General features: G+C 45.0%; 1 protein-coding gene across 2 annotated transcripts in view; it reads left to right on the forward strand.

The window, feature by feature from the left end:
- irak1 (interleukin-1 receptor-associated kinase 1) overlaps positions 1-25,381 on the forward strand; it is a 118,010-nt gene that overhangs the window by 18,237 nt on the left and 74,392 nt on the right. The window contains exon 2 of one of the 2 annotated variants that reach the window (XM_059949637.1): positions 18,713-18,886. The exons of the other annotated variant lie outside the window; for it this stretch is intronic. Coding sequence (XP_059805620.1) covers positions 18,713-18,886 — 174 coding nt within the window. The remainder of the gene's footprint in view (positions 1-18,712; positions 18,887-25,381) is intronic. 2 annotated transcript variants of the gene reach the window in all.

Consider the following 25,381-nt stretch of genomic DNA (forward strand, 5'->3'; position numbering starts at 1 on the left):
TTTTTCTGGTACCTTCTTGGTTTCTGTGGCGAGTGTCAGATTACTTGAATCTAGCCATTTAATTGGTTAACAGTTAGGAATTTTAATGGAATTTACTGTATCACTGCTCTGGCTTACGAAGTACAGACACCATTGTTCACTCTTTATCTGCTCTTTCCTCTTGCTTCTCCTTTCATCTTGTTTGTTGCAGCTCTTAATAAACTGATCATATGCAACAAGTTTTGTGCCTCATTTGTGGAGTCTTTGGAGCATCGGGGTCTAACGTGACCCTGCACTTTATTGCCTGTGTGCACTCATTTTCTCTAACGGTAACACTTTATTCTGCCTGCTCTAGTGCTTTCACTTGCAATGAATCGATCATCTGTTAAACTTTGTAACAGCATCTCAGTACACGTGATTACAGGAGGAATGGAGACTGGCTCGCCCCAATCAGCATCAATGGGACTGTCATTGAGAGGGCGAGTAGCTTCAAGTTCCTCGGTATACACACCACCGAAGATCTCACCCGGACTGTACACAACAGCGTCCCTTCCACCTCAGGTGACCGAAGAAATTCGGCATGAGCCCCCAAATCTTCAACACCATTGAGAGCATCCTGACGGGCTGTATCACCACCTGGTACGGGAACTGCACCAACCTTGACTACTGGATATTGCAGAGAGTGACACAGACTGCCCAGTGCATCTGTGGACTTGAACTTCCCTCCATTGAGAACATTTACATTAGCAGGTGTATAAAGAAGGCCTGGAAGGTCGTCGGGGACACCAGCTACCTCAATCATAAGCTGTTTCAGCTGCTTCTGTCTGGCAAATGGTACTACAGCGTTAAAGCCAGGACCAACAGGCTGCGGTTGGGACAGTTTCCTTCTACAAGCCATTAGATTTATAAATTCACATGTCTGTACACTGCGATGGAGTTATAACGCAAAGATTTTTACTCCCTCGCGTGGATATAAGGTAGAAATAAATGTAAATTCAATAACAAACCAATTTGCCCTCCCCTGAAGATGCCTGACCTGCTGAGTTCCTCCAGCATTCTGTGAGTTGCTCTGGATTTCCAGCACCTCTTGTGCCTGCATCTTGATTGGGACCAGAATCCCAAGCCCCATGCTGAGCATTGCACCTACCAGTGGACGAGGATTGCATTTATTGGCCAGGCGCATCGTCCGAGTTGGTGGGAGCAGGGAGCTTACAAATGGCTTTCTTCCCTTGTGCTCCAGTAAAGCTACGTTAGCCACATCGCTATCTTCTTGGATCGTGATGACCATAGTCCTGGGAGGGCGCCCAGGTTTCATCCTCCCATGCTTGGGTTCCCATGTGATGACTAGGCTGGCAGGTAGCTCAGGGTGGAGTAGATGGTGCCCCGCTAGTTTCAGTCTTCTCACCTCGATTTTAGTGGTGAGCATCGGTAGGTCGTCATAGAGCTCGACGTTCGTCATGTGCTGTTGCCAACTCACGTCAAGAGCCATCCGGAGAGTTTGTGTATAGCAGTCATCTAGTGACTTTCTCATGGTCTTGGTGAGTGTCCACGTCTCGTGAGAATGGACTCTCTGACTGCTATGAAGATCCTCTTTTTGAGCCCTCTGGTCAAGTTTGACCTCCAGATTTCCTTCATGTCATTCATAGCCATCCATGCCGGCACCTTCCATATCTTTATGTCCTTCTCCAAACTCGTCATTCTTGACCCGAGGTACTTGAAGTCTAAGACTTTCTTAATGGTATCATTCTTTACAGTCTTGAGAGAACCTTCATTGCAGTTGAACGGCATATACTCTGTCTTTTTAGCGTTTAGGTGAAGTTCAAAGTTATTGCACTCAATTTCCACTTTTGTCAGTAGCTGCTGTGCTTCATCCATCTGGTCAGAGAGCAGGACTATGTCATCTGCAAAATTGAGATCTGTGAGTGTAGCTGGTCTGACTATTTTGATTCATCCTGGTTTTATGGTAAAACCAAGCTTGTCATGATCTTTGGTAGCTTGACGTAGAGCGTAATCAAGGACGATTATAAAGTTGTAGGGTGCTAGAGTGTCTCCTGGCAGCACACCAGCTAGGACACTGCTGTTTCTCTGTCTGGTGATACAACTTTCGCCATGGTCTTGGTATAGCTGGACTCTGTTACTCTCAGTAGATGGTCTGGCACTCTGAAAGCTTTCAGGATCTTCAGCATTTTACCTCTGTGAATGGAGTAAAAAGCTTTGTGAAAATCGATGAAAGCAAGCACAGCTGGTAGACTGTTCTCCTTGACTTCCTCGATGATTCTACGGAGAGCAAGTATTTACATTACTGTTTTGCACTTCTGCCGAAAACCATTCTGATTGAATCTTAGCTCAGAGTCAATGGCAGTGCAAATCCTGTTCAAGATCATCTGATTGTATAACTTTGCTAAGATGCAGGTCAAGCTGATACTGTGGCAGTTATCTGTCTTCATGAGGGACCCAGACTTGGGAACAGGGATAGTGTTTGAGAGTGGCCATTGTTCTGGTTTGTTGCCTTTCATCAGTGCCGTATTGCATATGTCCAGCAAGATGTCGTCCAGGTCGCAGTTCTTAAGGACATCTGGTGATATCCCATCTGGTCCAGCGCTCCTGCCCTGTTTGAGAGCATATTTGGCTTTCTTCAGTTCCTCAATAGTGAATGGGCCGTCATCGATGTTGATTTGCGTTAGTATCGTGGGTATGTCCTTTTCTTCTTCCGTGAAGGTATTAGGTGATTTCAAAGGTATATTTAGAATTGACCACTCTACATTGTGGCTTGAACACACACCAATTTGCAGGTGATAAGCTTAATTCCAAACAAAATATTTGGAATCAAATTGGTTTTTGCACCATAAAATCTCAGAGCAATTCGGCACAATTACAGGTCCCTCGCCCCAACCACTCTATGCCAAATACGATGCCCACCAGTCTAGTCCCAATTCCAAAAATCCTGATGAAGGGTCTCAGCCCAAAACGTCAGCTCTTTATTCTTCTCTGTAAATGCTGCCTGTCCTGCTGAGTTCCTCTGGCATTGTGTGTGTGTGTGTGTGTGTGTGTGTGTGTGTGTGTGTGTGTGTGTGTGTGTGTGTGTGTGTGTGTGTGTGTGTTTGTTTGTTTGTTTGTTTGTTTGTTCTGGATATCCAGCATCTGCAGAATCCCAATTTCCTGGGTTCGGCCCAAATCCCTGCAAGCCCTGCACCTTCGTGTACCTATCCAAGTACCTCTTGTACCTGCCTCAACCTCAATCAGTATTTCCAGTAATTTATCCAGTGTGGTAAAATTCCTGTAATTGTTTTTTTCCCCATTGTACATGCTGAGTCCGGTGACGTGATCTTTCCATGACCACTATTGTTCCTGGCAGTTTTTCCTACAGAAGTGGTTTGCCAGTGCCGCCTTCTGGGCAGTGTCTTTACAAGATGTGTGACCGCAGCCATTATCGATGCTCTTCCGTGATTGTCTGCCTGGCGTCAGTGATCGCATAACCAGGACTTGTGATCTGCACCAGCTGCTCATACGACCATCCACCACCTGCTCCCGTGGCTCCACATGACCTTGATTTGGGGCTAAGCAGGTGCTACACCTTGTCCAAGAGTGACCTACAGGCTAGCAGAGGGAAGAAGAGTCTTACAGCTCCTTTGGTAGAGGCATAACTCCACCCCAATGGGAGTGACATTTGGTAATCCAGAAAATCTGTGAGACGGGCCACCAAAGTCCTGAGGGTGACAGATCATCGGAGTTTTATTGTAAACGGTTGTCTACCTGGCATCAGTGGTCACATCACCAGGACTTGTGATGTGCTCCATCCATCACCAGGACCATTCCCATCATGGCACTTAGAGTATTGTGAGCAGCTTTGTGTCTTTTATCAAGAAAGGGTTTGCTGGCAGTGGCAAGGGTCCGGAGGAGATTCACGAGTCTGATTCTGGGAATGAAAGGGCAAACATGATACGTGTTTGATGGTTGGACCTATTTAAAGTGGATATTAATAGGTTCTTGATTAGTAAGGGCAAAAGGTTATGGGGAGAAGGCAAAAGAATGCGGTTGGGTGGGATAATAAGTCAGCCAAGATGGAATGGTGGAGCAGACTCGATGGGCTGAATGGCCTACTTCTGCTGCTGTGTCTTATGGTGGGGCAAATGACTTGCAAAAGATCATCAGTGTCTGTGGCTGAGTAAGTGCATAATCGGCTGGAAGAACAGACAGTGCCTTTATGAGGTGGGAAGGGTGCGTGGTCTGTCAGGGCTGATTTTTCTTTCCCAGGTTACATCAGTGCAGATTACTTGGTAATTTTTCCCAAAGCGAGCCAGTGCTTTTCTCTCTGGATTGAAGGAGGACTGGAGGTGACTTAATACTTTATTCTCACCAAACAATTGATACTAGAGCGTACAATCATCACAGCGATATTTGATTCTGCGCTTCGCGCTCCCTGAAGTACAAATCAAAGTAAATATAATAAACATTTAAATTATAAATCATAATTAGAAAATAGAAAAGGGGAAGTAAGGTAGTGCAAGTTAGGTCCGGATATTTGGAAGGTACATCCCAGATCTGGGTCAGGATCTGTTCAGCAGTCTTATCACAGTTGGAAAGAAGCTGTTCCCAAATCTTTCCGTACGAATCTTCATGCTCCTGAACCTTCTCCCGGAGGGAAGAGGGACAAAAAGCGTGTTGATGGGTGGGTCTTGATAGAGATGTTCAGGAGGATAGAGATGCAGATTGAGTGGACAGCCAGTGACTCCTTCCCAGGGTGGAAATAGCTGATACTGGGAGCATAGTTTTTAAGCGATTGGAATAAAGTATAGGGAGGGATGTCAGAGGTAGGTTTTTTACACTGAGGGTGGTGAGTGTATGGGATTGGGTGCCAGGGAAGGGTGAATGTGGCAGGTACAACAGTATCATGAAAGAAACACTTGGACAGGTACAAGGAGAGGTGAGTCTTGGGAGGGCTGTGTGCTGTCCTGTTCCATGTTCTGGATGAACATGTAGTACTGTGCTCATATATATAGCTAGGGTGCTCAAAACCTTTGCAGAGTACTGTAGAAGATAGGAAAGTACAGTACAGCCCACAGTGTAATGCTGACCTTATTACCCACTGTACGATCAATCTAACCCTTCTCTCCTACAAAGCGCATACCCTCTATTTTCTTCTTTCATCCATGTGCCTGTTCAAGAGTCTCTCAAACACCCCTGTTATGTCAGCTTCTGCCATCACCTTGACAGTGCCTTCCAGGTAGTTACCACTCTCTCTGTAAATAAAGAAAACCTGCCTCTGATATCTCCTCAACAGTAACGATGCAGAATAACAAGTAACAGCTGCTGAAAAGTACATTGTGAGGACAAGAGTTCATCTTATTGTTCAAGAGTCCGATAAAAGTGGGACAGAAGTTATCCTTAAGCCAGGTGGCTTGTGGTTTCAGGCTTCTGTATCTTCTACCTGATGGGAGGGAATGTAGAACACAGTACAGGATCTTCTAAATTACTCCAGGGTCAATCTTCCCTCCTATATAGCCCTCCTTTTTTCTTTCATCCGTGTAAAGCCATTTCTGCCTGGGAAAACAGTCTCTGGCTGCCCACTCTATCTATGCCTCTTATAATTTTGTGCACCTCCATAAGTTGCCTCTCATCAACCTTCACTCCAAAAAGAAAAGCCCGAGCTTGCTCAGCATCTTCCCATGGAGGTGGTGGTGCAGAAGGACCTGTGTTCCTATGACAAACAACAGAAAGTCTGCAGATAATGGAAATCCGAGCAACACACACAAAATGCTGGAGGAGCCTACCAGCTGTTACGTCTTTGAACTGTGGGAGGACACCAGAGCACTGGGAGTTCCTCCAGCATTTTGTGTGTGGGGCCTGTATCCCTACTGCTTTCCTCAGTGACTCCCCCCCCCCCCATCTCTTTCTTCATCTCCACCCTCCCACACAATCAGATGTAAAAACATACGTCTGCTGTGGCCCTCCTCTCCATCCCACCCTCAGTCGCTGACCAAGTGTCACAATGCTCCCTGCTTCTGCTTAGTAGCGTGACCTACCGTGGGTGTGTGTGATGTGGCTCTGCATGGTTGGACTTTGGGAGTGTAACCTTGCATGTGTCAGATCGAGGAGATTTCTCTTTACTGAGTGAATATTACAGTAACTCGAGTGTGTTGTTAATGTGGGCAGGTTTTGCTTGATGTCCACAACTCTTTTATTCTATTAATTCATTAATCTCTTCCAGCCCTTCGAGCTGCACCTCCCTGTAACCCTCAATTTAACCCTCACCTAATCACTGGACAATTCACAATGACCAACTAACATACCAACTGTTGCATCTTTAGACTGAGAGAGGAAACTGGAGCACCCGGGGAAAACCCACAGGGCTACAGGGATAATGTACAAACTCCTTACAGGCAGTGGTAGGAGTTGAACCTGGGTCCATTGTGCTAACCAATAGCTACCCTCTGAAGTGGGAAAAATTCAGGAGGTGACTGTTCAGTCCATTTTCTATACACTCAATTGCCACTTTAATAGGTACTCCCTGAGTGTCTGTTCGTGGTCTTCTGCTGCTGTAGCCCATCCACTTCAGGATTTGACATGTTGTGTATTCAGATGCTCTTCTGCACATCACTGTTGTAATGTGTGGTTATTTGAGTTACTGTTGCCTTCCTGTCAGCTTGAACCAGTCTGGCCATTCTCCTCTGACCTCTCTCACTAACGAGGCGTTTCTGTGCCTGCTTATAACTGGATGTGTTTTGGGTTTTTTTTGCACCATTTTCTGTAAGCTCTAGAGATTTAAAAATTATTTTAAGTTACAAAAAGAGGTGAGGTGGTGTTCATGGGCTCATTCTCTTTTCAGAAATCTGACGGTGGAGGGGAAAGGTTACAATATCGATTGTGGCTCTTTGGTCTCCTCTATCGCCTCCCCTGTTGGGAGTAATGAGAAAAGGGCACGGTGACAATACTCGATGATCTTTGTTGAGGCATCCCCTTGTAAAGAGGCCATGCCCTGGGTGATGGGGGTCCTTAATGATGGATGTCCCCTTCTTGAGCCATCCCTTGTCCTTGATGCTGAAAAGGCTAGTCCCTGTGCTGGAGCTGCCTGAGTTTACAACCATGTCGAGGCGCCTCCAGACCAGGCTGGGAGGCAACCCATTCGAATGCTGTCCACGGTACACCTGTAGAGTCCTTGGTGACGTACTTCTCAAACTCCCAATGAAGTATAGCTGCTGCAGCTCCCTCTTCATGATTGGGTTGATGTGTTGGGTGTTGGATAGATCCTCTGAGATGCTAATGCCCAAGAGCTTGAAACTGCTCACCCTTTCCACCATTGACCCATCAGTGAGGACCGGTGTGTGTTCTCCCAACTTCTCCTTCCCGACAGATATAGAACAGTAACTGGCCCTTCTGGCCCAATGAGCCTGTGCTGCCCAATTACACCCATGTGACCAATTAACCTACTGACGTCTACGTCTTTGGACTGTGGGAGGAAACTGGAACGCCCAGAGGAAACCTACACGGTCATGGGAAGAATGTAGAAAATCCTTATAGACATCAGTGAGAATTATGAAATATTATGCTATTGTGCCATCCCCTAAACTTCACAATCAATGCCTTGGTCTTTGCTGACGCTGAATGTGAGGTACTTGTTGCGGCATCACTCAGCCAACTGATCTGTCTTGCCCCCGTATGCTTGCTCGTCACTATCTGATGTCTGGTATCAGCGGTGAATTTATAGTTGACATTTCAGCTGTGTCTAGCCACACACTCAAGGTGCAAAGAAATTACTATCCAAGTATACTACGCTGACATTCATTTTCCTTGTAGTCATTCACGGTAAAACAAAGAAATACAATAAAATCATTGAAAAACAACATCCAAACAACAACTGATAAACAACCAACTGTGCAAATATACATAAAAAAACAAATAATAATAAAATATGTAAGAACATGGGTTGTCGAGTCGTTGAAAGTGAGTCTGTAAGTTGTGGAATCAGTTCAGAGTTGAGGTGGGTGAAGTTATTTACACTGGTTCAGGAGCCTGATGTTTGAAGGGCAATAACTGCTCCTGAACTTGGTGGTGTGCGACCTGAGGCTCCTGATCGCAGCAGTGAGTAGAGAACATGGTTTGGATGGTGGGAGGTGTGGTCCTTGATGATGGATACTGAATTGAATTTATCACTTACATCCATCATATACATGAGTAAAAATCTTTACGTTAAATGTGCAATGTGCAATTTATAGTAATTTATAATAAATATTATATACAACAGGATAGTCAATATAATATAGAAATACAATGGTGTCAGCATGTTAATTAGTCTGATGGCCTGGTGGAAGAAGCTGTCCCAGAGCCTGTTGATCCTGGCCTTTATGCTGCGGTACAGTTTCCCGGATGGTAGCAGCTGGAACAGTTTGTGGTTGGGGTGACTCGAGTCCCCAATGATTCTTTGGGCCCTTTTTATACACCTGTCTTTGAAAATGTCCTGAATAGTGTGTAGTTCACATCTAGAGATGCACTGGGCTGTCCACACCACTCTCTGCAGAGTCCTATGATTGAGGGAGGTACAGTTCCCACACCAGGCAGTGATGCAGCCAGTCAGGATGCTCTCAATTGTGCCCTTGTAGAAAGTTCTTAGGTCCAACCTCTCAAAGCATTTCTTGGGGCAGTGCTGCTTGTAGATGTGAGTGCTGGGTGTGTGGGGCTTTGCCTGAGACAGACTGGGCTGTATCAGCTACTTTTTGCAGGCTTTTCCGTTCTTGTGCATTGGTGTTTCCTTGCCAGGCTGCAATACAGCCAGTCAGGATATGCTTCACTAATCATCTACAAAAGTCTTGAGACATTCCAATACACGTCTTATTCAGGAGCTCATTCTCAGCCCGTTCCCCCTCATAAAATTCCTGTCAGCTCCTGTCATTTTGCCTTAGCAATATCTTTCCCACTTTAAAACCCACCAGGCCCTCCTCTGGGGGCAAAGGCAGCTCGACCGAGCTAGCTGCCTGGTAAGCGCGCTGGTGGTTCAGCATGCATTACACACGCTGGCCATCTCTACGCCCCACTCTCCAACACGATGCAGAGCTTCCATTGAAATAGCAGCTGTCCCCCACACAGATGCTGCTCGACCCTCTGAATTCCTCCTGCAGCTGGCAAATCACTTGGGCTTTTGCATCTCTTCAGTCAGCGGAGGTCAGGAGGGATTGTTCGTTCTATTGTAAAGCTCCCATCCCATTGCGACTCTCAACAGTGCAGTAACATCCTGCAGGGAGGCTTTGCCTGGCTTAGTGCCACCAAGCACAGTTGCACAGCACTGAAACATTTTAACCGTCGAACACCCATTTACACCAATCCCCTTTCATTGGAGTCGTGGATATAAAGCAGAGAAAAAGGCCCTTTGGCCCAACTCGTCCATGACAACCAGCCTTTTACCTGATCTAGCCCCTTTTCTTGTGTTGGCCCATATCCCTCTAAACAAGGGCTACCCAGCCTTTTTAATGTCATGGACCAATATCATTAACTGGTGGACCCCCAGTTAGGAAACCCCTGCAAAACATTTCCTAATCATGTACCTGTCAAAATGTCTTAAATATTCTCTTTGGAGAGGAGGAGGATGAGTGGTGACTTGAAAGGGTTGTATAAGATGACAAGAGCCATAGAACGAATGGACAACTAGAGACTTTTGCCCAGGACAGAAATGGTTATATGAAGGGTGTAACTTTAAGGTGATTGGAGGAAAGTAGAGGGGGTGGTGAATGTCAGCTGTAAGTTTTTACACAGAGAGTGATGGGTGAATGGAATGACTTGTCAGGGATGGTGATGAGACAGATACATTAGAGGAAATCACAAACACAGGAAAGTCTGGCTAGAAATCCAAAAACACACAAAATGCTGTAGGAACTCAGTAGGTCAGACAGCATCCATGAAAACGAATAGACAGTCGGCAGTTCGGGCTGAGACTCTGCTCTAAGTTAGGCACACGGATGATAGAACAGTTGAGTGCTAAATAGGGAGGAAGGGTGAAATTGATCTTGGATTAATTTAAAAGTTTGGCACAACATCATGGTCTGAAGGGTATGTTCTGTGCTCTGTGTACTATTGAAATTGAACTTGTCTCCACCACTTCCTTGGGCAGTTCATTCCACATACCCAGCAGCAGCTGTGTGGAAAATGTTGTCTCTTCACATTCATCTTCAATCCTTCCCCTCTCTCCCTCTTACCCTGGTGGAACGACTGTGATCATTCACCTCATCCATGCCCCTCAGGATTCAGAATCAGGTTTATTATCACTGATATATGTCGTGAAGTTTGTTGCTTTGCAGCACCAGTACAGTACAAGAGATAAAAATTGAGGTAAATTACATTAAGAAATGTAAATAAATAGTGTTAAAAGAAGGATAATGAGGCATTATTGTCTTTAGCCTCCTGCATCTCCCCTTTGATGGTAGCGATGAAAAGAGAATATGTCTTGGATGATGGGTTCCTTCATGATCGATGCCGCCTTCTTGAGGCATCACCTTTTGAAGGAGTCCTTGATGCAGGGGAGGCGAATGCCCGTGATGGAGCTGGCTGAGTTTACAACTTTCTGCAGCTTTTTCCAATCCTGTGCAGTGGCTCCTCCATATGCAGCCAGCTCTCCACGGTATAGTTGTAGAAATTTGTTCAAGTCTTTGGTGGGTGTACCAAATTTCCTCACACCTTTAATGAAATATAGCCACTGTCATGTCATCTTTGGAAAAGCATCAATATGTTTTGGCCTAGGGTATATGATCTGAGATTTTGACACTAGGAACTTGAAGTGCTCACCCTTTACACCGCTGACACCTCCATGAGGATTGGTGTGTGTTCCATCCTCTTCCCCTTCCGGAAGTCCACAATTATCTGCCAATGAATGGTTTGTTGCTGCAGCACCACACAAGAAGCTGATCTATCTTGATACATTTCGGGGAGGCAACAGTTATTCAGTCTCTCCTGACAACCCAAGCCCTTTGGTTGATATAACATCCTCTGTAGCCTTCCCAGTTTAATTTTTCCTGCGTTCACAGCACCCTCTCCAATTCTCCCCTCACTAAGCTCTAAAGGCCAGTTTGCAACTGATAATGGAGCTACGAGCTTGTGTTGGGGATGAGGGTGGACACTGGAGCACCTGGGAGTAATCCACATGATCACAGGGAGAGAGTGCAAACTCCACACGTAATGCCGGGGTCCAGATTCGAACCTGGGCCCCGAGAGCTGTGAGGCAGTGGCACTACCTGCTGGTGGGAAACGGGCAGTCACCGTCTTGACATGAAACACTGACTGTCCATTTCCCTCCGCAAATGTGTTCAGTTCTGGTCGCCTCATCGTAGGAAGGATGTGGAAACTTTAGAGAGGGCGCAGAGGAGATTTACCAGAAAAAACTTCCTGGATTAGAGAGCTTATTTTCTGTAGCTAGTTTGAATGAGTTGGTGCTTTTCTCTTTGGAGTGAAGGAGGATGAGAAGTGACTTGATAGAGGCGTACAAGATGATTAGAGGCGTAGATCAAGAGGATAGTTCCCATACACCAGGTTCAGGGACGGTTATTACCCGACAGCCAACAGGCTCCTGAATTGGCAAGGATAATTTTGATAAATGTTCTCAATACTATTTTTTATTTGTTTGCACAGTTAGTCATCATTTGCTTATTGTTTCCTGTTATTTGTCAGGAAATTGTTTATTGTTATTGTCTCCTGTTATTGTTTATGAGGAAAGCTTGAGTGAGCTGGAGCTTTTCTCTTCAGGGTGAAGGAGGATGAGAGGTGTGAGAGATGGAGTGAACACAGCACAGTACAGGCACTTTGGCCCACAATGTTGTTTTAACCGGCTCTATGATCAATCTAGCCCTTCCCTCCTACAGAGCTGCCCATTTTTCTATCATTCATGTGCCTATCTAAGAGTTTTCTAAATGTCCCTAAGGACATATCTGTCTCTACCACCACCCCTGGCAGTGTGTTGCATGCACCCACCACTCTTTGTGTAAAAAAAAAATGAATAAGTGAATAAATACTTGCATACTTTAAAAAAAAACCTGTATCTGACATCTCTGTACACTTCTAGTCCGTGCCGAATGCTTACTCTCACCTAATCCCACCGACCTGCACTCAGCCCATAACCCTCCATTCCTTTCCTGTCCATATACCTATCCAATTTTTTTTTTAAATGACAATACCGAACCTGCCTCTACCACTTCTACTGGAAGCTCGCTCCACACAGCTACTGCTCTCTGAGTGCAGAAGTTCCCCCTTGTGTTTTGTGTTTTGCTAAACTTTTGCCCCCTAACTCTCAACTCATGGCCTCTTGCTTGAATCTCCCCTACCCTCAATCAAAAAAGCCTATCCACGTCAACTCTATCTATCCCCCTCATAATCTTAAATACCTCTATTAAGTCCCCCCTCAACCTTCTACACTCCAAAGAATAAAGACCTAACTTGTTCAACCTTTCTCTGTAACTTAGGTGCTGAAACCCAGGTAACATTCTAGTAAATCTCCTCTGTACTCTCTCTATTTTGTTGACATCTTTCCTATAATTCAGTGACCAGAACTGTACACAATACTTAAAATTTGGCCTCACCAATGCCTTGTACAGTTTTAACATTACATCCCAACTCCTATACTCAATGCTCTGATTTATAAAGGGCAGCATACCAAAAGCTTTCTTCACCACCCTATCCACATGAGATTCCACCTTCAGGGAACTATGCACCATTATTCCCAGATCACTCTGTTCTACTGCATTCCTCAATGCCCTACTAGATAGGCACATGGATGATAGAAAAATGGAGGCTGATGTGGGAGGGAAGGGTTAGGTTGATCTTAGAGTAGGTTAAGCAGCACCATCGGACGAAGGGTCTGTACTGTGCTATATTCTAAATAATTAAAAAGGAATGAGATTGGATTGTTGGTGAGGGAGAGACATACTAGAGTTAAAATACGATGAACTGAACTCCTGGAGAGTGCGATACAACTTGGCAAAGTTCTCATTCCATTTCCCAATGACATCCATGGTTTGGTTTCATCATTTCACCAAATTAACCCAAGAAATTATTCAAGTCAATAGATTAATACATCTTCCACCTAACCCAGAAAACTGCTTGATGGTGCCAAAGTTCAAAGTGCATTTATTGTCAAAGTATACACATGAGATCAATATAATGACCGGTGCGCACAAAATTCTTGTGCTGAGCAATTTTTTTTGCCCACTGACGATAACATGTGTGCACTGAATAATTTCTTCAATATAAACAATAGAAATAAATCAGTACTAAAATCTGCAGACAGATCATCGCAAACTCCAGGTGGCCAACACTGTTCGTGTCAGAAACCGGAAAAGGAAATGTGATTGTGTACGATCGTGAAATATACTCAACATGCCAACGAGGTAGAGAGTGACACCCTTTTGTGCGCTTGTAACAAAAAATGTGCTAAGAGGAAACATTGCTTAGAAATTTATTTTCTTGTAGGCATTAACAAGGAAATAAGGAAATACAATCAAATTTATGAAAAGCTGTGCATGAACAAAGACTGACAAACAACCAATGTGCAAAAGAAGACAAATTGTGCAAATAAATAAATAAATTATACCCAGTATGTGAGTTGTTGAGTCTTTGAAAGTAAGTCTGTAGGTTGTGGATTCAGTTCAGTGTTGTGGTGATGTGCCCATTTTAAGCACCGTTCTAAGGCCATCCGTCAGCCTCTGAAGCTCCAAGGAATGAAGTCCCAGCTTATCCGGCCTCCCTCCATGACTCAGTCGCTCAAGTCCCAGCAACATCCTCATAAATCTCTGCATTCCCCTCTCAGTTACAGACAAGGTGCAATTCGGACAGCACTGCAGCGTAGAGATTAGCGAAATGCTTTACAGCTCAATGTTGAGGTGAGTGAAGTTACCCACACTAGTTGAGAGGTAATAACTGTTCCTGAAACTGTTAGTGTGGGACTAGAAGGTGGATGGTGGAATCCCTGATGATAGATGCTGGTCTCTTATGGCAGACAGGAGAGACCCATGTACATGTCATAAAGCTGATAAATTTTTGTCCTTTGCTCATTGACCCTCACCACGTAGGTAGATTGGAATCAAGGTAGAATACCTACAGTCCAGTGAAAAGCATTGTTTTGCTTGCAATCCTCACAGATCAGTCCAGACAGAAGGACATCAAGGTACAGGTGAAGGTAAGGCAGTGGATTTTGTCATTCTCTGCTTTCAAGCCACCCACCATCCAGGCCATGCTCTCTTCCTGCTTCTGCCATTGTGAAGGAGGTACAGGAGCTTTAGGCCGCCAAGGTCCATGAACAGTTATTACCTTTCAACTACCCTTCAGGCCCATGAAGCAGTGTGGATAACTTCACTCACCTCAACACTGAACTGATTCTCCGACCTACAGATTCAAGGTCTCTACAACTCGTGACCTCAATTTTATTTTTTGTTATTGTAATTTTTTTTGTATTTGTTTAGTTTGCTGTCTTGCACATTGGTTGTCAGTCTTTGTGTGCAGTTTTTCATTGATTCTATTGTATTTCTTTGTTCTACTGTGAATGCCTGCAAGAAAATAAATCTCAGGGTAGTATATGGTGACATACAGTATATTATTATTTTATTGTCACCAAATAGTTGATACTAGAGCATACAATCATCACAGCGATATTTGATTCTGCGCTTCGCGCTCCCTGTAGTATAAATCAGTAGTAAATATAATAAAAATTTTAAATATAAATCATAAATAAAAAATAGAAAAGGGAAAGTAAGGTAGTGAAAAAAAAACCCCGAGAGACAGGTCCGGATATTTGGAAGGTACGGCCCAGATCCGGGTCAGGATCTGTTCAGCAGTCTTATCACGGTTGGAAAGAAGCTGTTCCCAAATCTGGCCGTACGAGTCTTCAAGTATATGTAATTTGATAGTAAATTTACTTGGAACTTTGGACAGAGCGTACTCTGCCTGGTGGGTTTTGATCAGTGGTGTTCCACAGAGAAAGCTGAGAAACAGGACCTCCAACAGTAGTAAGGATATGATCCACGAGTTACAATGGGAGATAGAAAATGGATGCCAAAAGGTCAAAGTGCAGTAGTCATGGGGGATATCAATATTCAGGTTATTGGGAAAATCAGGTTGGTGCAGGAATTCAAGAGGGCGAATTTCTAGAATCCCTACAAAATGGCTTTTTAGAGCAGCACCTGTTCGAGCCCAGGAGAAAATCAGCTATTCTGGTTTGGGTGTTGTCCAATGAACTGGAATTGATTAGAGAGTTTAAGGTAAAAGAACCCTGAGGGGAAAGTGATTTTAAATCTGAGCAGGAGAAGCTAAAGTCAGATGTATCAGCATTTCAGTGGAGTAAAGGGAATTACGAGGCATGAGAGAGCAGTTATCCAGAATTGTTTGGGAAAGAACGCTGGCAGAGATGATGGCAGAGCAGCAGTGGCTGGAATTTCTGAAAACAATTTGCAAGGCACAGGATATGTACATGCCAAAGGAAGAAGTATTCTAAAGGCAAGATGACACAACTAAGCTAACGGCGGAAGTCATATTCAACATAAAAGCCAAAAAGAGGGTATTTAATAGAGCAAAAATTAGCGGGAAGTTAGAGGATTGAGAAGCTTTTAAAAACCAACAGAAAGCAACAAAAAAAAGTTATTAAGCTAAAGATGGAATCTGAAAGAAATCTAGCAAACGGTATTAAAGAGGATACCAAAAGTTTCTTCGGATAAAGTGTAAAAGAGAGGCAAGAGTGGGTATCATTCTGCTGGAAAACAGTGCTGGAGAGGTAGTAATGGGGGACAGGGGAATGGCAGATGAACTGAATCAGTATTTTACATCAGTCTTCACTGTGGAAGACTCTAGAAATTCCAGGTGTCAGGGGTCATGAGGTGTGTGAAGTTACCACTACTAGGGAGTAGATTCTTGGGAAGTAGAAACATCAGAAGGTGGATAAGTCACCTGGACCAGACGGTGTACACCCCAAGGTTCTGAAAGAGGTGGCTGAAGAGATCGTGGAGACATTAGTAATGATCTTTCAAGAATCACTAGATTCTGGAATGGTCCCAGGAGACTGGAAAATTGCAAATGCCACTCCACTCTTCAAGAAGGGAGAGAGGAAGAAGAAAGGAAACTATAGACCAGTTAGTCTGATCTCAGTTGTTGGAAAGATATTAGAATCGATTATTAAGGGTGAGGTCTCAGGGTACTTGGAGACACACGATATAAAGGACTGTTAGTCAGCATGGTTTCCTCAAGGGAAGATTTTGCCTGATAAATCTATTGGAATTCTTTGAAGAAAGATGGATGGACAAAGGGGATTTGGATGATGTTGTGTACTTGGATTTTCAGAAGGCCTTTGACAAGGTGCCACCATGAAGCTGCTTATCAAGCTACAAGCTCACGGTCTTACGGGAAGGATCCTAGCATGGATGAAATAGTGGCTGATTGGAAGCAAGCAGAGTGGGAATAAACTGAGCCGTTTCTGGTTGGCTGCTGGTGACTAGTGGTGTTCCACAGAGGACTGTGTTGGGACTAACTCTTTTTATGTTATATATCAGTGATTTAGATGATAGAATTGATAGCATTGTTGCAAAGTTTGCAGGTGATACGGAGATAAGTAGAGGTACAGGTAGTTTTGAGGAAACAGAGAGGTTACAGAAGGACTTAAACAGATTAGGAAAATGGACAAAGAAATGCAGATGGAATACAATGTCAGGAAGTGTGTGGTCATGCGCTTTGGTAGAAGAAATTAAAGGGTTGACTATTTTCTAAATGGAAAAATCTGAGGTATAAAAGGATTTGGGAGTTCTTATGCAGGATTCCTAAAGGTTAATTTTCAGGTTGAGACTGTGGTGAGGAAGGCAAATGTGATGTGAGCATTCATTTCAAGAGGACTAGAATATAAAAGCAAGGATGTAATGTTGAGACTTTATAAAGTTATTGGTGAGGCTTCACTTGGAGTGTTGTGAGCAGTGCGGGGGCCTTTATCTTAGAAAGATGTGCTGAAACTGGAGAGGGTTCAAAGGGGGTTCACAAAAATAATTCTGGGAGTAGGAGACTGTTCGATGTCTCTGGGCCTGTATTCACTAGAATTCAGAAGAATGAGAGTTGACCTCATTGAAACCTATTTAATGGTGAAAGGCCTTGATAGAGTGGATGTGGAGAGGATGTTTTCTATGGCGGGAAAATGCAAGACCAGAGGACACAGCCTCAGAATAGAGGGGCATCCTTTTAGAATGCGATGAGGGGGAATTTCTTTAGCCAGAGAGTAGTGAATCAGTGGAATTCAATGCCACAGGTAGCTGTGGAGGCCAAATCTTAATGTATGTTTAAGGCAGAGTTTGATAGATTCTTGATTAGTCAGGGCATAAAGGGATACAGAGGGGGGTAAGGCAGGAGATTGAGGCTGAGAGGAATGATGGATCAGCCATGATGAAATGACGGAGCAGACCTGATGGGCTAAATGGTCTAATTGTGGCCTTATAGCTTATGGTCTTGTATTGATAATAACCATACTTGGACCTTGACAAGGTCCTGCTTAGCAGGTTGGTCACATGTGATTTAGAGAGAGCTGGTGAGGTTGATTCAGAATTGGCTCAATTATAAGAAGTAGAAGGTGATGATTGAAGGTCCATTCTCGGGCTGGAAGTCCATGACCAGTGGGCTTCCCCAGGGCTCAGTGCTGGGACCTGGGTTATTCTTAATTTTTGTAAATGATTTGGATATCACTGGTCCATGGCACAATTAGCAGGTGAGGCCAAGTTATAATTAAAGCAGAGGTTGATGGGTTCTTGATTAGTCCAGGAGACCGGTGATGGGGAGACCAGGGGGAAGGCAAGACAGAGAAAAAGAGATCTCAACCATCAAAAAAGAGGCATCCATCGTTAAGGACCCCCATCACCCAGGCCATGCCCTCTTTTTGTTGCTGTTATCAGGAAGGTGATACAGGAGCCTGAAGGTGCACGCTCAGTGATTCAGGAACAGCAGATCAGTGTGTGAACAGCCTTCTCAATATTTCACTCTCTCTTTACACTTGGTATTTATTTTTTAATATCTTCTTTTTGCAATTGCTATTAATTTCTCTGTGTAGTACTGCTGCCACAAGTTTCGTAACATAGATCAGCGATAGTTCTGAGATTGCTCAGATCAGATGAAACTTCTCGGTAATCAGTGGTGATCGTGCCGAGCTGCACTGTGTTGGGTGTTGCAACACCCATCACACTGCAGAGAAGCAGTCCCCTTGGCTCACCGTATCAGTGCCAACCATTGTGCCCTTCTATACCAAACGCTGGAAAAAAGTGAACAGTCAACATTTTGAGCCGGGGCCTGTCTTTGGGACTGAGAAGGACGGGGAAGATAGGATGGTGGGGGGGGGGGGGCGTGGGGAGGAGAAAGAGGAGATAGGTGAAGCCAGATGGGTGGGAAAGTTTGAGGGCAGGAGAAGAAAGAATATAATGGGAGAGGAGAGTGGGTCGTGGGAGAGAGGGAAGGAGGAGGGAATCCAGGGGAAAATAATAGGCAGGTGACAAGAAGTTAAAGGTGAAAGGTCAGATTGGGGAATAGAGGAGGAAGGGAGGGGTGGAATTTATTCATCGAAAGGAGAAATTGATATTCATGCCATCCAACCTTAGTCCACAGAAAAAACTCATTTCAATCCACCCCCTTGCTCTTCCCGCTGCTAATCGAGTAAAAGCCGTGCAACATATCGCGACATGCCTGGCTGGCAGGGTGGTTGCCCGTTCTGTGGCCGTGTTCTACAAGGGCTGTTCATTTAATCTTTCAGCTTCCTACATTGTCAGCGACATGACCGACCTGCGGCTTCTGGAGAGCCGGGGGGACCCCGGGCGGACGCAGGAAGTCATGTGGTACTGGATAAACCGAAACGGGACCGTGGGCCAGCTGCTGCATCTCCTGACCAGCCTCAACCTGCAGCGACCTCGAGACATCATCCTCTCGTGTGAGTTGCAATCCCGTGTAAATCGGCCGAATTGGTAATTTGTTTGATTATTGTCACGTACTGAGGTACAGGCAAGGGGCACCACGGTGTCAGAGTTCAGAGTTCAATTCCGGCATCCTCTGTAAGCAAGTGTCCACCCAAGTATGTTCCTCCCTGTGTGCGCGTGGGTTTCCTCCCTCAGTCCAAAGACATGCAGGTCAGTAGTTTAATTGGTCATTGTAAATTGTCCCATGATTAGCCTAGGGTTAAATTGGTGGGTTGCTGTGAGGTGTGGCTCTGGGGAGCCGGAAGGGTCTAAACCACACTTTATCTCTAAAAACAGACTTGTCTTGTGTACGGTTCACACAGGTCATGACAACAGTGCATTGAGGTAAAACAGTAACAGAAAGCAAAACAAGAGAGAATCTTCAGGTGCCGGAAATCCAAGCAACACACAAAATGCTGGAGGAACTCAGCAGGCCAGGCAGCATCTATGGGAAAAAAAAGTACAGTTGACGAAACCCTTCAGCAGGACCCTCGTGCTTTTTTCCATAGATGCTGCCTGGCCTTCCGAGTTCCTCCAGTGTTTGTCCTGTGTTGAACAGAATGCAGAATGAAGTGCAACAGTGACAAAAAAGTGCAGTGTAGGTAGACAATAAGGTGCAAGATCATAACAAGGTTAATTGTGAGGTCAAGAGTCCGTCTTATCGTACAAGACGTCTATTCAAGAGCTGACAACAGCGGGGTAGAAGCTGTCCTTGAGCCTGATGGGACGTGCTTTCAGGCTTTTGTATCTGCTGCCCGATGGGTGGGTGGAGACGAGAGAATGTTGGAGGGGACTGGTTTCTGTGACGTGCTGAGCTCTGTCCACAACTCTCTGTGGTCATGGCCAGGGCAGTTGCCGTACCAAACCGTGATGCATTGAGATTGGTCGTTCGTTTTGCTGGCCATCTGACCGCGGTGCTGATCGTTGTACTCTCAGTGGCCTTTTTATTTGTTTCACCTGTACCTAATAAAGTGGCCGCCGAACGTCTTGAAGAAGGGCTTCGACACAAAACATCGACTGTATACTCTTTTCCATAGATGATGCCTGGCCTGCTGAGCTCCTCCAGTATTTTACGAGTGTTGCTGAGTGTATGTTCGTGGCCTTCCACCGCTCTTGCCCATCCACTTCAACATTTGATGTGATGTGCATTCAGAGATGCTCTTCTGCACACCACTGCTGTAATGTGTGGTTATTTAAGATTCTGTCACCTTCCTGTCAGCCTGAACCAGTCTGGCCATTCTCCTCTGACCTCTCTCATTAACAAGGCGTTTTCACCCACAGAACTGCCACTCACTGGATGTCCTTTATTTTTGCACCATTCCCTATACTCTAGAGACTGTTGTGCTTGAAAATCCCAGGAGATCAGCAGTTTCTGAGATACTCAAACCACCCCATCTGGCACCAAGAATCATTCCCCAGTCAAAGTCACATTTCTTCCCCACACTGATGTTTGGTCTGAACAACAACCTGTTGACCATGTCTGCATGCTTTTATGCATTGAGATGCTGCCACATGATTGGCTGATTAGATATTTACATTAATGAGCAGGTGTACCTAATAAAATAGACCCTGAGTGTCTATGAAAACATACAGTTAAATGCGTCATTTTCGTTAGCCTGAAGTTTCTGCTGGGTGCAGCCCGCATGTATTGGCAACATGTTCTGGCAGCTGAATAGCACGCCCACTGTATTACACAGAGCAACACAAACAGTAAAACCAACAAAATAAGACAACAAGCCCCTTTCCCAGCCCACACACACACACACACACACACACACACACACACACACACACACACACACACACACACACACACACACGCGTCTCCAATCATGCCTTTGGGGTTGATACTGAAGATTGAAACCTCGGGACTTTTGAACAAAATTCACATGAAATCTTGGCCTCCACATCCATCTGTGGTAATGCATTCTACAGATCCACCACTTGCTGGCTAGAGAAATTCCTCCTCATTTCCATTCTAAATGGACGTCCCTCTATTCTGAGGCTGTGCCCTTTGGTCCTAGACTCCCCCACCATAGGAAACATCCTCTCCACATCCAGTTTATCTAGACCAGGGATTCCCGACCTTTTTATGCCATAGACCACTACCACTGACCAAGGGGTCCGTTAGCCCCAGGTTGGGAACTCCAGATGTAGACCTTTCAACATTCGATAGGTTTCAATGAGATTTCCCCTCATTCTTCTAATTTCCAGCAAGTAAAGGCCCAGAACCATCAATCGCTTCTCATATGATAAGCCTTTAATTCACAGAATCATTCTTGTGAACCTTCTCTGAACCCTCTCCAACATCAGCATGTCCTTTCTTAAATAAGTCCTGCTTGGTGGCACAAAAATATCAGCGCTGGATTCCAGAGCGAAGATTCCCGAGTTTGAATCCAAGTCGGATTGAGCGTCGAGCTAGCAACTCGGCTTCGTAAAAACAAGAATAGCTTGCAACGGAAACACAGTTATGACGGTGCCCCTATAACACCACTGCCGAGTTAAGGGCTATTATTCTTCTTCTTTCTTAAATAAGGGGCCCAAAACAGCTCACAACAGCCCAGGTGAGGCCTCACTCAGCATTACATCCTTGCTTGTATATTCTAGTTCTCTCTAAATGAACACTGACATTGCATTTGTCTTCCTCACCACTGACTTAACCTGTAAGTTAACCTTTAGGGAGTCCTGCACAAGGACTCTCATCGAAAAGAGTCAGTGCTTTTATTCGTTCTACCAAAGTGCATTACCAAACACTTCCCGACACTGTATTCCATCTGCCACTTCCTCACCCAGTATCTCAATCTGTCTGAGATGTTCTGCAGTCTCCCTGCTTTCTCAGCGCTCCCTGCCCTTCGACCTATTTTCGTATTATCTGCAAATGTGGCCACAAAGCCGTCAATTCCATCGTCCAAGTCATTGACAAAAACATCAACTGGAACACCAGTAGTCACCAGCAACCAACCAGAAAAGGCTCCCTTTATTTCCACTCTTTACCTCTTGCCAGTCAGCCAATGTTCTGTCCATGCTAGGATCTTTCCTGTAACAGCATAGCCTCTTATCGTGTTAAGCTGCCTCAGGTACATCCCAACGCACCCCTGCAGAATACCAGAGACTGGGCACACCGAACCCTGTGCTGGAGTAGGAGGATTGTCAGGTCTGAGGGAGGAAAGGGGCTTTTTGTTTTGTTGTCTTGCGTGTTGTTCTGCCAAGCATTGTGGGCACCGAAATTTGTGGCAACACTTCAAAGCAAATTCATTAACAAAATACATATGAGTGGCAGGGCGGAGATGCATCTCTGCCTGGAAGAAGACAACCTCTTCTGTAGAAAAATTTCCCAAGAACTATCATGGTCACCATTGTCACCCACATCATTTTACACAGGATGTAACGAATGTACAAACAAATGTGTCACCGTACACATCACTGAGATTTGTTTGCTCAATAATTCCAATAAACATAATAGAATCAGTGAAAATACAAGGAAATCTGCAGATGCTGGAAATTCAAACAACAACACAACCAAAATGTTGGTGGAACACAGCAGGCCAGGCAGCATCGATAGGGAGAAGCGCTGTTGACGTTTCGGGCTGAGACCCTTCGTCAGGATCAGTGAAAGACTGCAATAATATTGAGAACGTGAGATGAGGAGTCGTAGAAGGTGACATGCGGGTTACCCGCCAGCACATCCTTGCTTACCAACTCCCTCCTTAACCTATCACCTTCTAGCTGTCCCCTTTCCCGTCCTCTGCACCTTTTTATTTTGGTGTCTTCTGGTCTGGAAGAAGGGTCTCTGTGGGAGGGATGGGAAAGGGGATTGGTTTGTTGTTGGTGTTTGCATTGTTCCACTGAACGGTGTGGGCACGCCGTGTCGAAATGCGCGGTGACACTTGCCGGCTTCTCCCAGCACATCCTTGGGGGTGCTGCTTGTTTAGCAGGGTGGCACAGTAGTAACGCGATGCTTTACAACGCCAGTGATCCAGGCTCAATCCTGCTGCTTACTGTGAGGAGTTTGCATGTTCTCCCCGTGACCGCGTGGTCTTCCTCCGGCTGTTCCGGTTTTCGCCCACATTTCAACGACGTACCAGTTCGTGTTAGTAACCTGCGGAGGTGTGGTAACACTTGCAGACCGCTCTGATCCTCTGCTCGCTGGAGTATAGAAGAATGAGGGGGATTCTTATTGAAGTCTGGGTGGAATGGTAATATGGTAGCACAACGCTTTACAGCACCAAATGCCCAGCTGCAGTTCCTGCCACTGTCTGGAAGAGTGTGTGGATTTCCTCAGGGTGCTCAGGTTTCCTCCCATAATCCTAAGATGTACTGGTTAGTAGGTTAATTGGTCGCTGTAAACTGTTCTATGATTAGGCTACGGTTAAATCAGTGAGTCTGGGTGGTGCAGCTCATAGGGATGGAAGGGCCAGTTCTGCGCTGTATTTCAATAAATAGAGAAAAAATAGATAAACAATGTACCAAATATTGAAAAGCCCAGATAGAGTGGACATGGAGAGGATGTTTCTAATAGTGGGGGGAGTCCAGAACCAGAGGGCACAGCCTCAGAATAGGATGTCCCTTGAGAACAGAAATGAGCAGGAGCATCTTTAGCCAGAGGGTGGTGAATCTGTGGAAGCAAATGACTGTGGAGGCCAAGTCATTGGGTGTACAGTATTTAAAGCAGGTTGGTATATTCTTGGTTAGTAAGTGGTGTCAAAGGTAATGGGAATAGGAGAATAGGGTTGAGAGGGATAATAAGTCAGCCATGATGGAATCACAGAGCAGTCTCATTGGGCCAAATGGTCTAATTCTGCTCCTATGTCTGATGGTCTAAGTATTTCCCTGGTACGGCTGATGAGCTTTAGAAATACGGAATGATGCAGTTCACTGTTTGTTTTGATGTACATATGATAAATAAACCTGTATCTGAATCAGGAAGGAGGTACAGGAGCCTCTGGACTCACACCACCAGGTATAGGAACAGTTATTACCTCTCAACCATCAGGAAGGAGGTACAGGAGCCTCAGGACTCACACCACCAAGTTCAGGAAGTTATTAATCCTCAGGCTCCTGAACCAGAGGGGATAACTTCACTTGCCAACCTCACTGAACTGTTCCTACAACATATGGACTCACTTTCAAGAGGTCATCATCCCATGTTCTCACTATTTATTGTTATTTATTATTATTTTTTTCATCCTTTTTGTTGCTCACCCTGTTGGTGAGGTTTTTCATTGATTTTGTTGGATTGATTGAATATGCCCGCAGGAAAATGAATCTCAGGGTTGTATGTGACATAAATGTACTTTGATAATGAATTTACTTTCAACTTTGAAAAACCTCAAGGGCTGCATCGTGAGTCAGTTGCCTCTAACATTCTGATAAAGCGGAAGATAAAGCGTAAGATAATCAGAATAAACCCAGCCCTTTACACCCATTTCCTCCAACCACCTTGCAGGGTGGCTGATGTTAAACAGTTTCTCATTCAGGAGTACAAGAGGCAAACCTGAGTCTGTGCTGATCTTGGAGGAAGCAGGCAGACTTGCCCCTGACAGACACCCGGCCAAGCCAGCGCTTGGGAGACCAGTGGGAATTGAACCCCAATTTTATGGCTCGCTGCTACACTACCATGTCGCCCTGTATAATGCATCTGCTTCTACCGCCACCCCTGGCAGCACCCAAACTCACCTCTGACATCCTCCCCCAATACTCCTCCAGTCACCTTAAAATTATGCCCCCTTGCTTTAGCTATTCCTGCTCGGGAAAAGACTCTGGCTGTCCACACTATCATGCCTGTTAACATTTTGTACACCTCTATCGTCAGCTCTTATCTTCCTCTTCTCCAAAGAGAAAAGACCGAGTTCACACAACCTTTCCTCATAAGACATGCTCTCTGATCCAGGCAGCATCCTGGTAAATCTCCTCTGCACCCTCTCTAAAGCTCCCACATCCTTCCTATAATGAGGTGACCAGAACTGAACACAATACTCTAAGTGATCTAACCAGGGTTTTACAGAGCTGCAACACTACCTTGCCATATTAATTCATTGATACGTCACAAAACATACCTGGGACAACATGGGGGTTCTTCTGCAATTATTGTTATTGTGTCCCACCCAAGGGGGCCGCATGGGCAGCAATGGTCCTGTTGGGTTTAAGGAATGTGGTAGAACAGGTCCAAAAGCATTGACCTGCTGCCCTCACAGTACATACGTACGCAGCTATGCTCTGAGTTAAACAACTTCTCAAAGGTCACCAGAGACGGAAGCTTTCTTCAGGGTTTTTAAAGAGATCATTTACTTGTGAAACTGCTGAAAGTTAGGACAACCCAACACAGAATTGCCCCTCACCTGACTATACTAATGCTTTCGTGTGTTCTCACAATCAGTGTGAACCAAGGCACTTCAGATAGGCAACCCTCCATAACGATAACGCAGTAGTTAGCACAACACTTCACCGTAACAATGACTTGGGGTTGGTTG

Source organism: Hypanus sabinus, chromosome 24 (assembly GCF_030144855.1).
Source record: "Hypanus sabinus isolate sHypSab1 chromosome 24, sHypSab1.hap1, whole genome shotgun sequence".
In the NCBI taxonomy this organism is placed as follows: domain Eukaryota; kingdom Metazoa; phylum Chordata; class Chondrichthyes; order Myliobatiformes; family Dasyatidae; genus Hypanus; species Hypanus sabinus.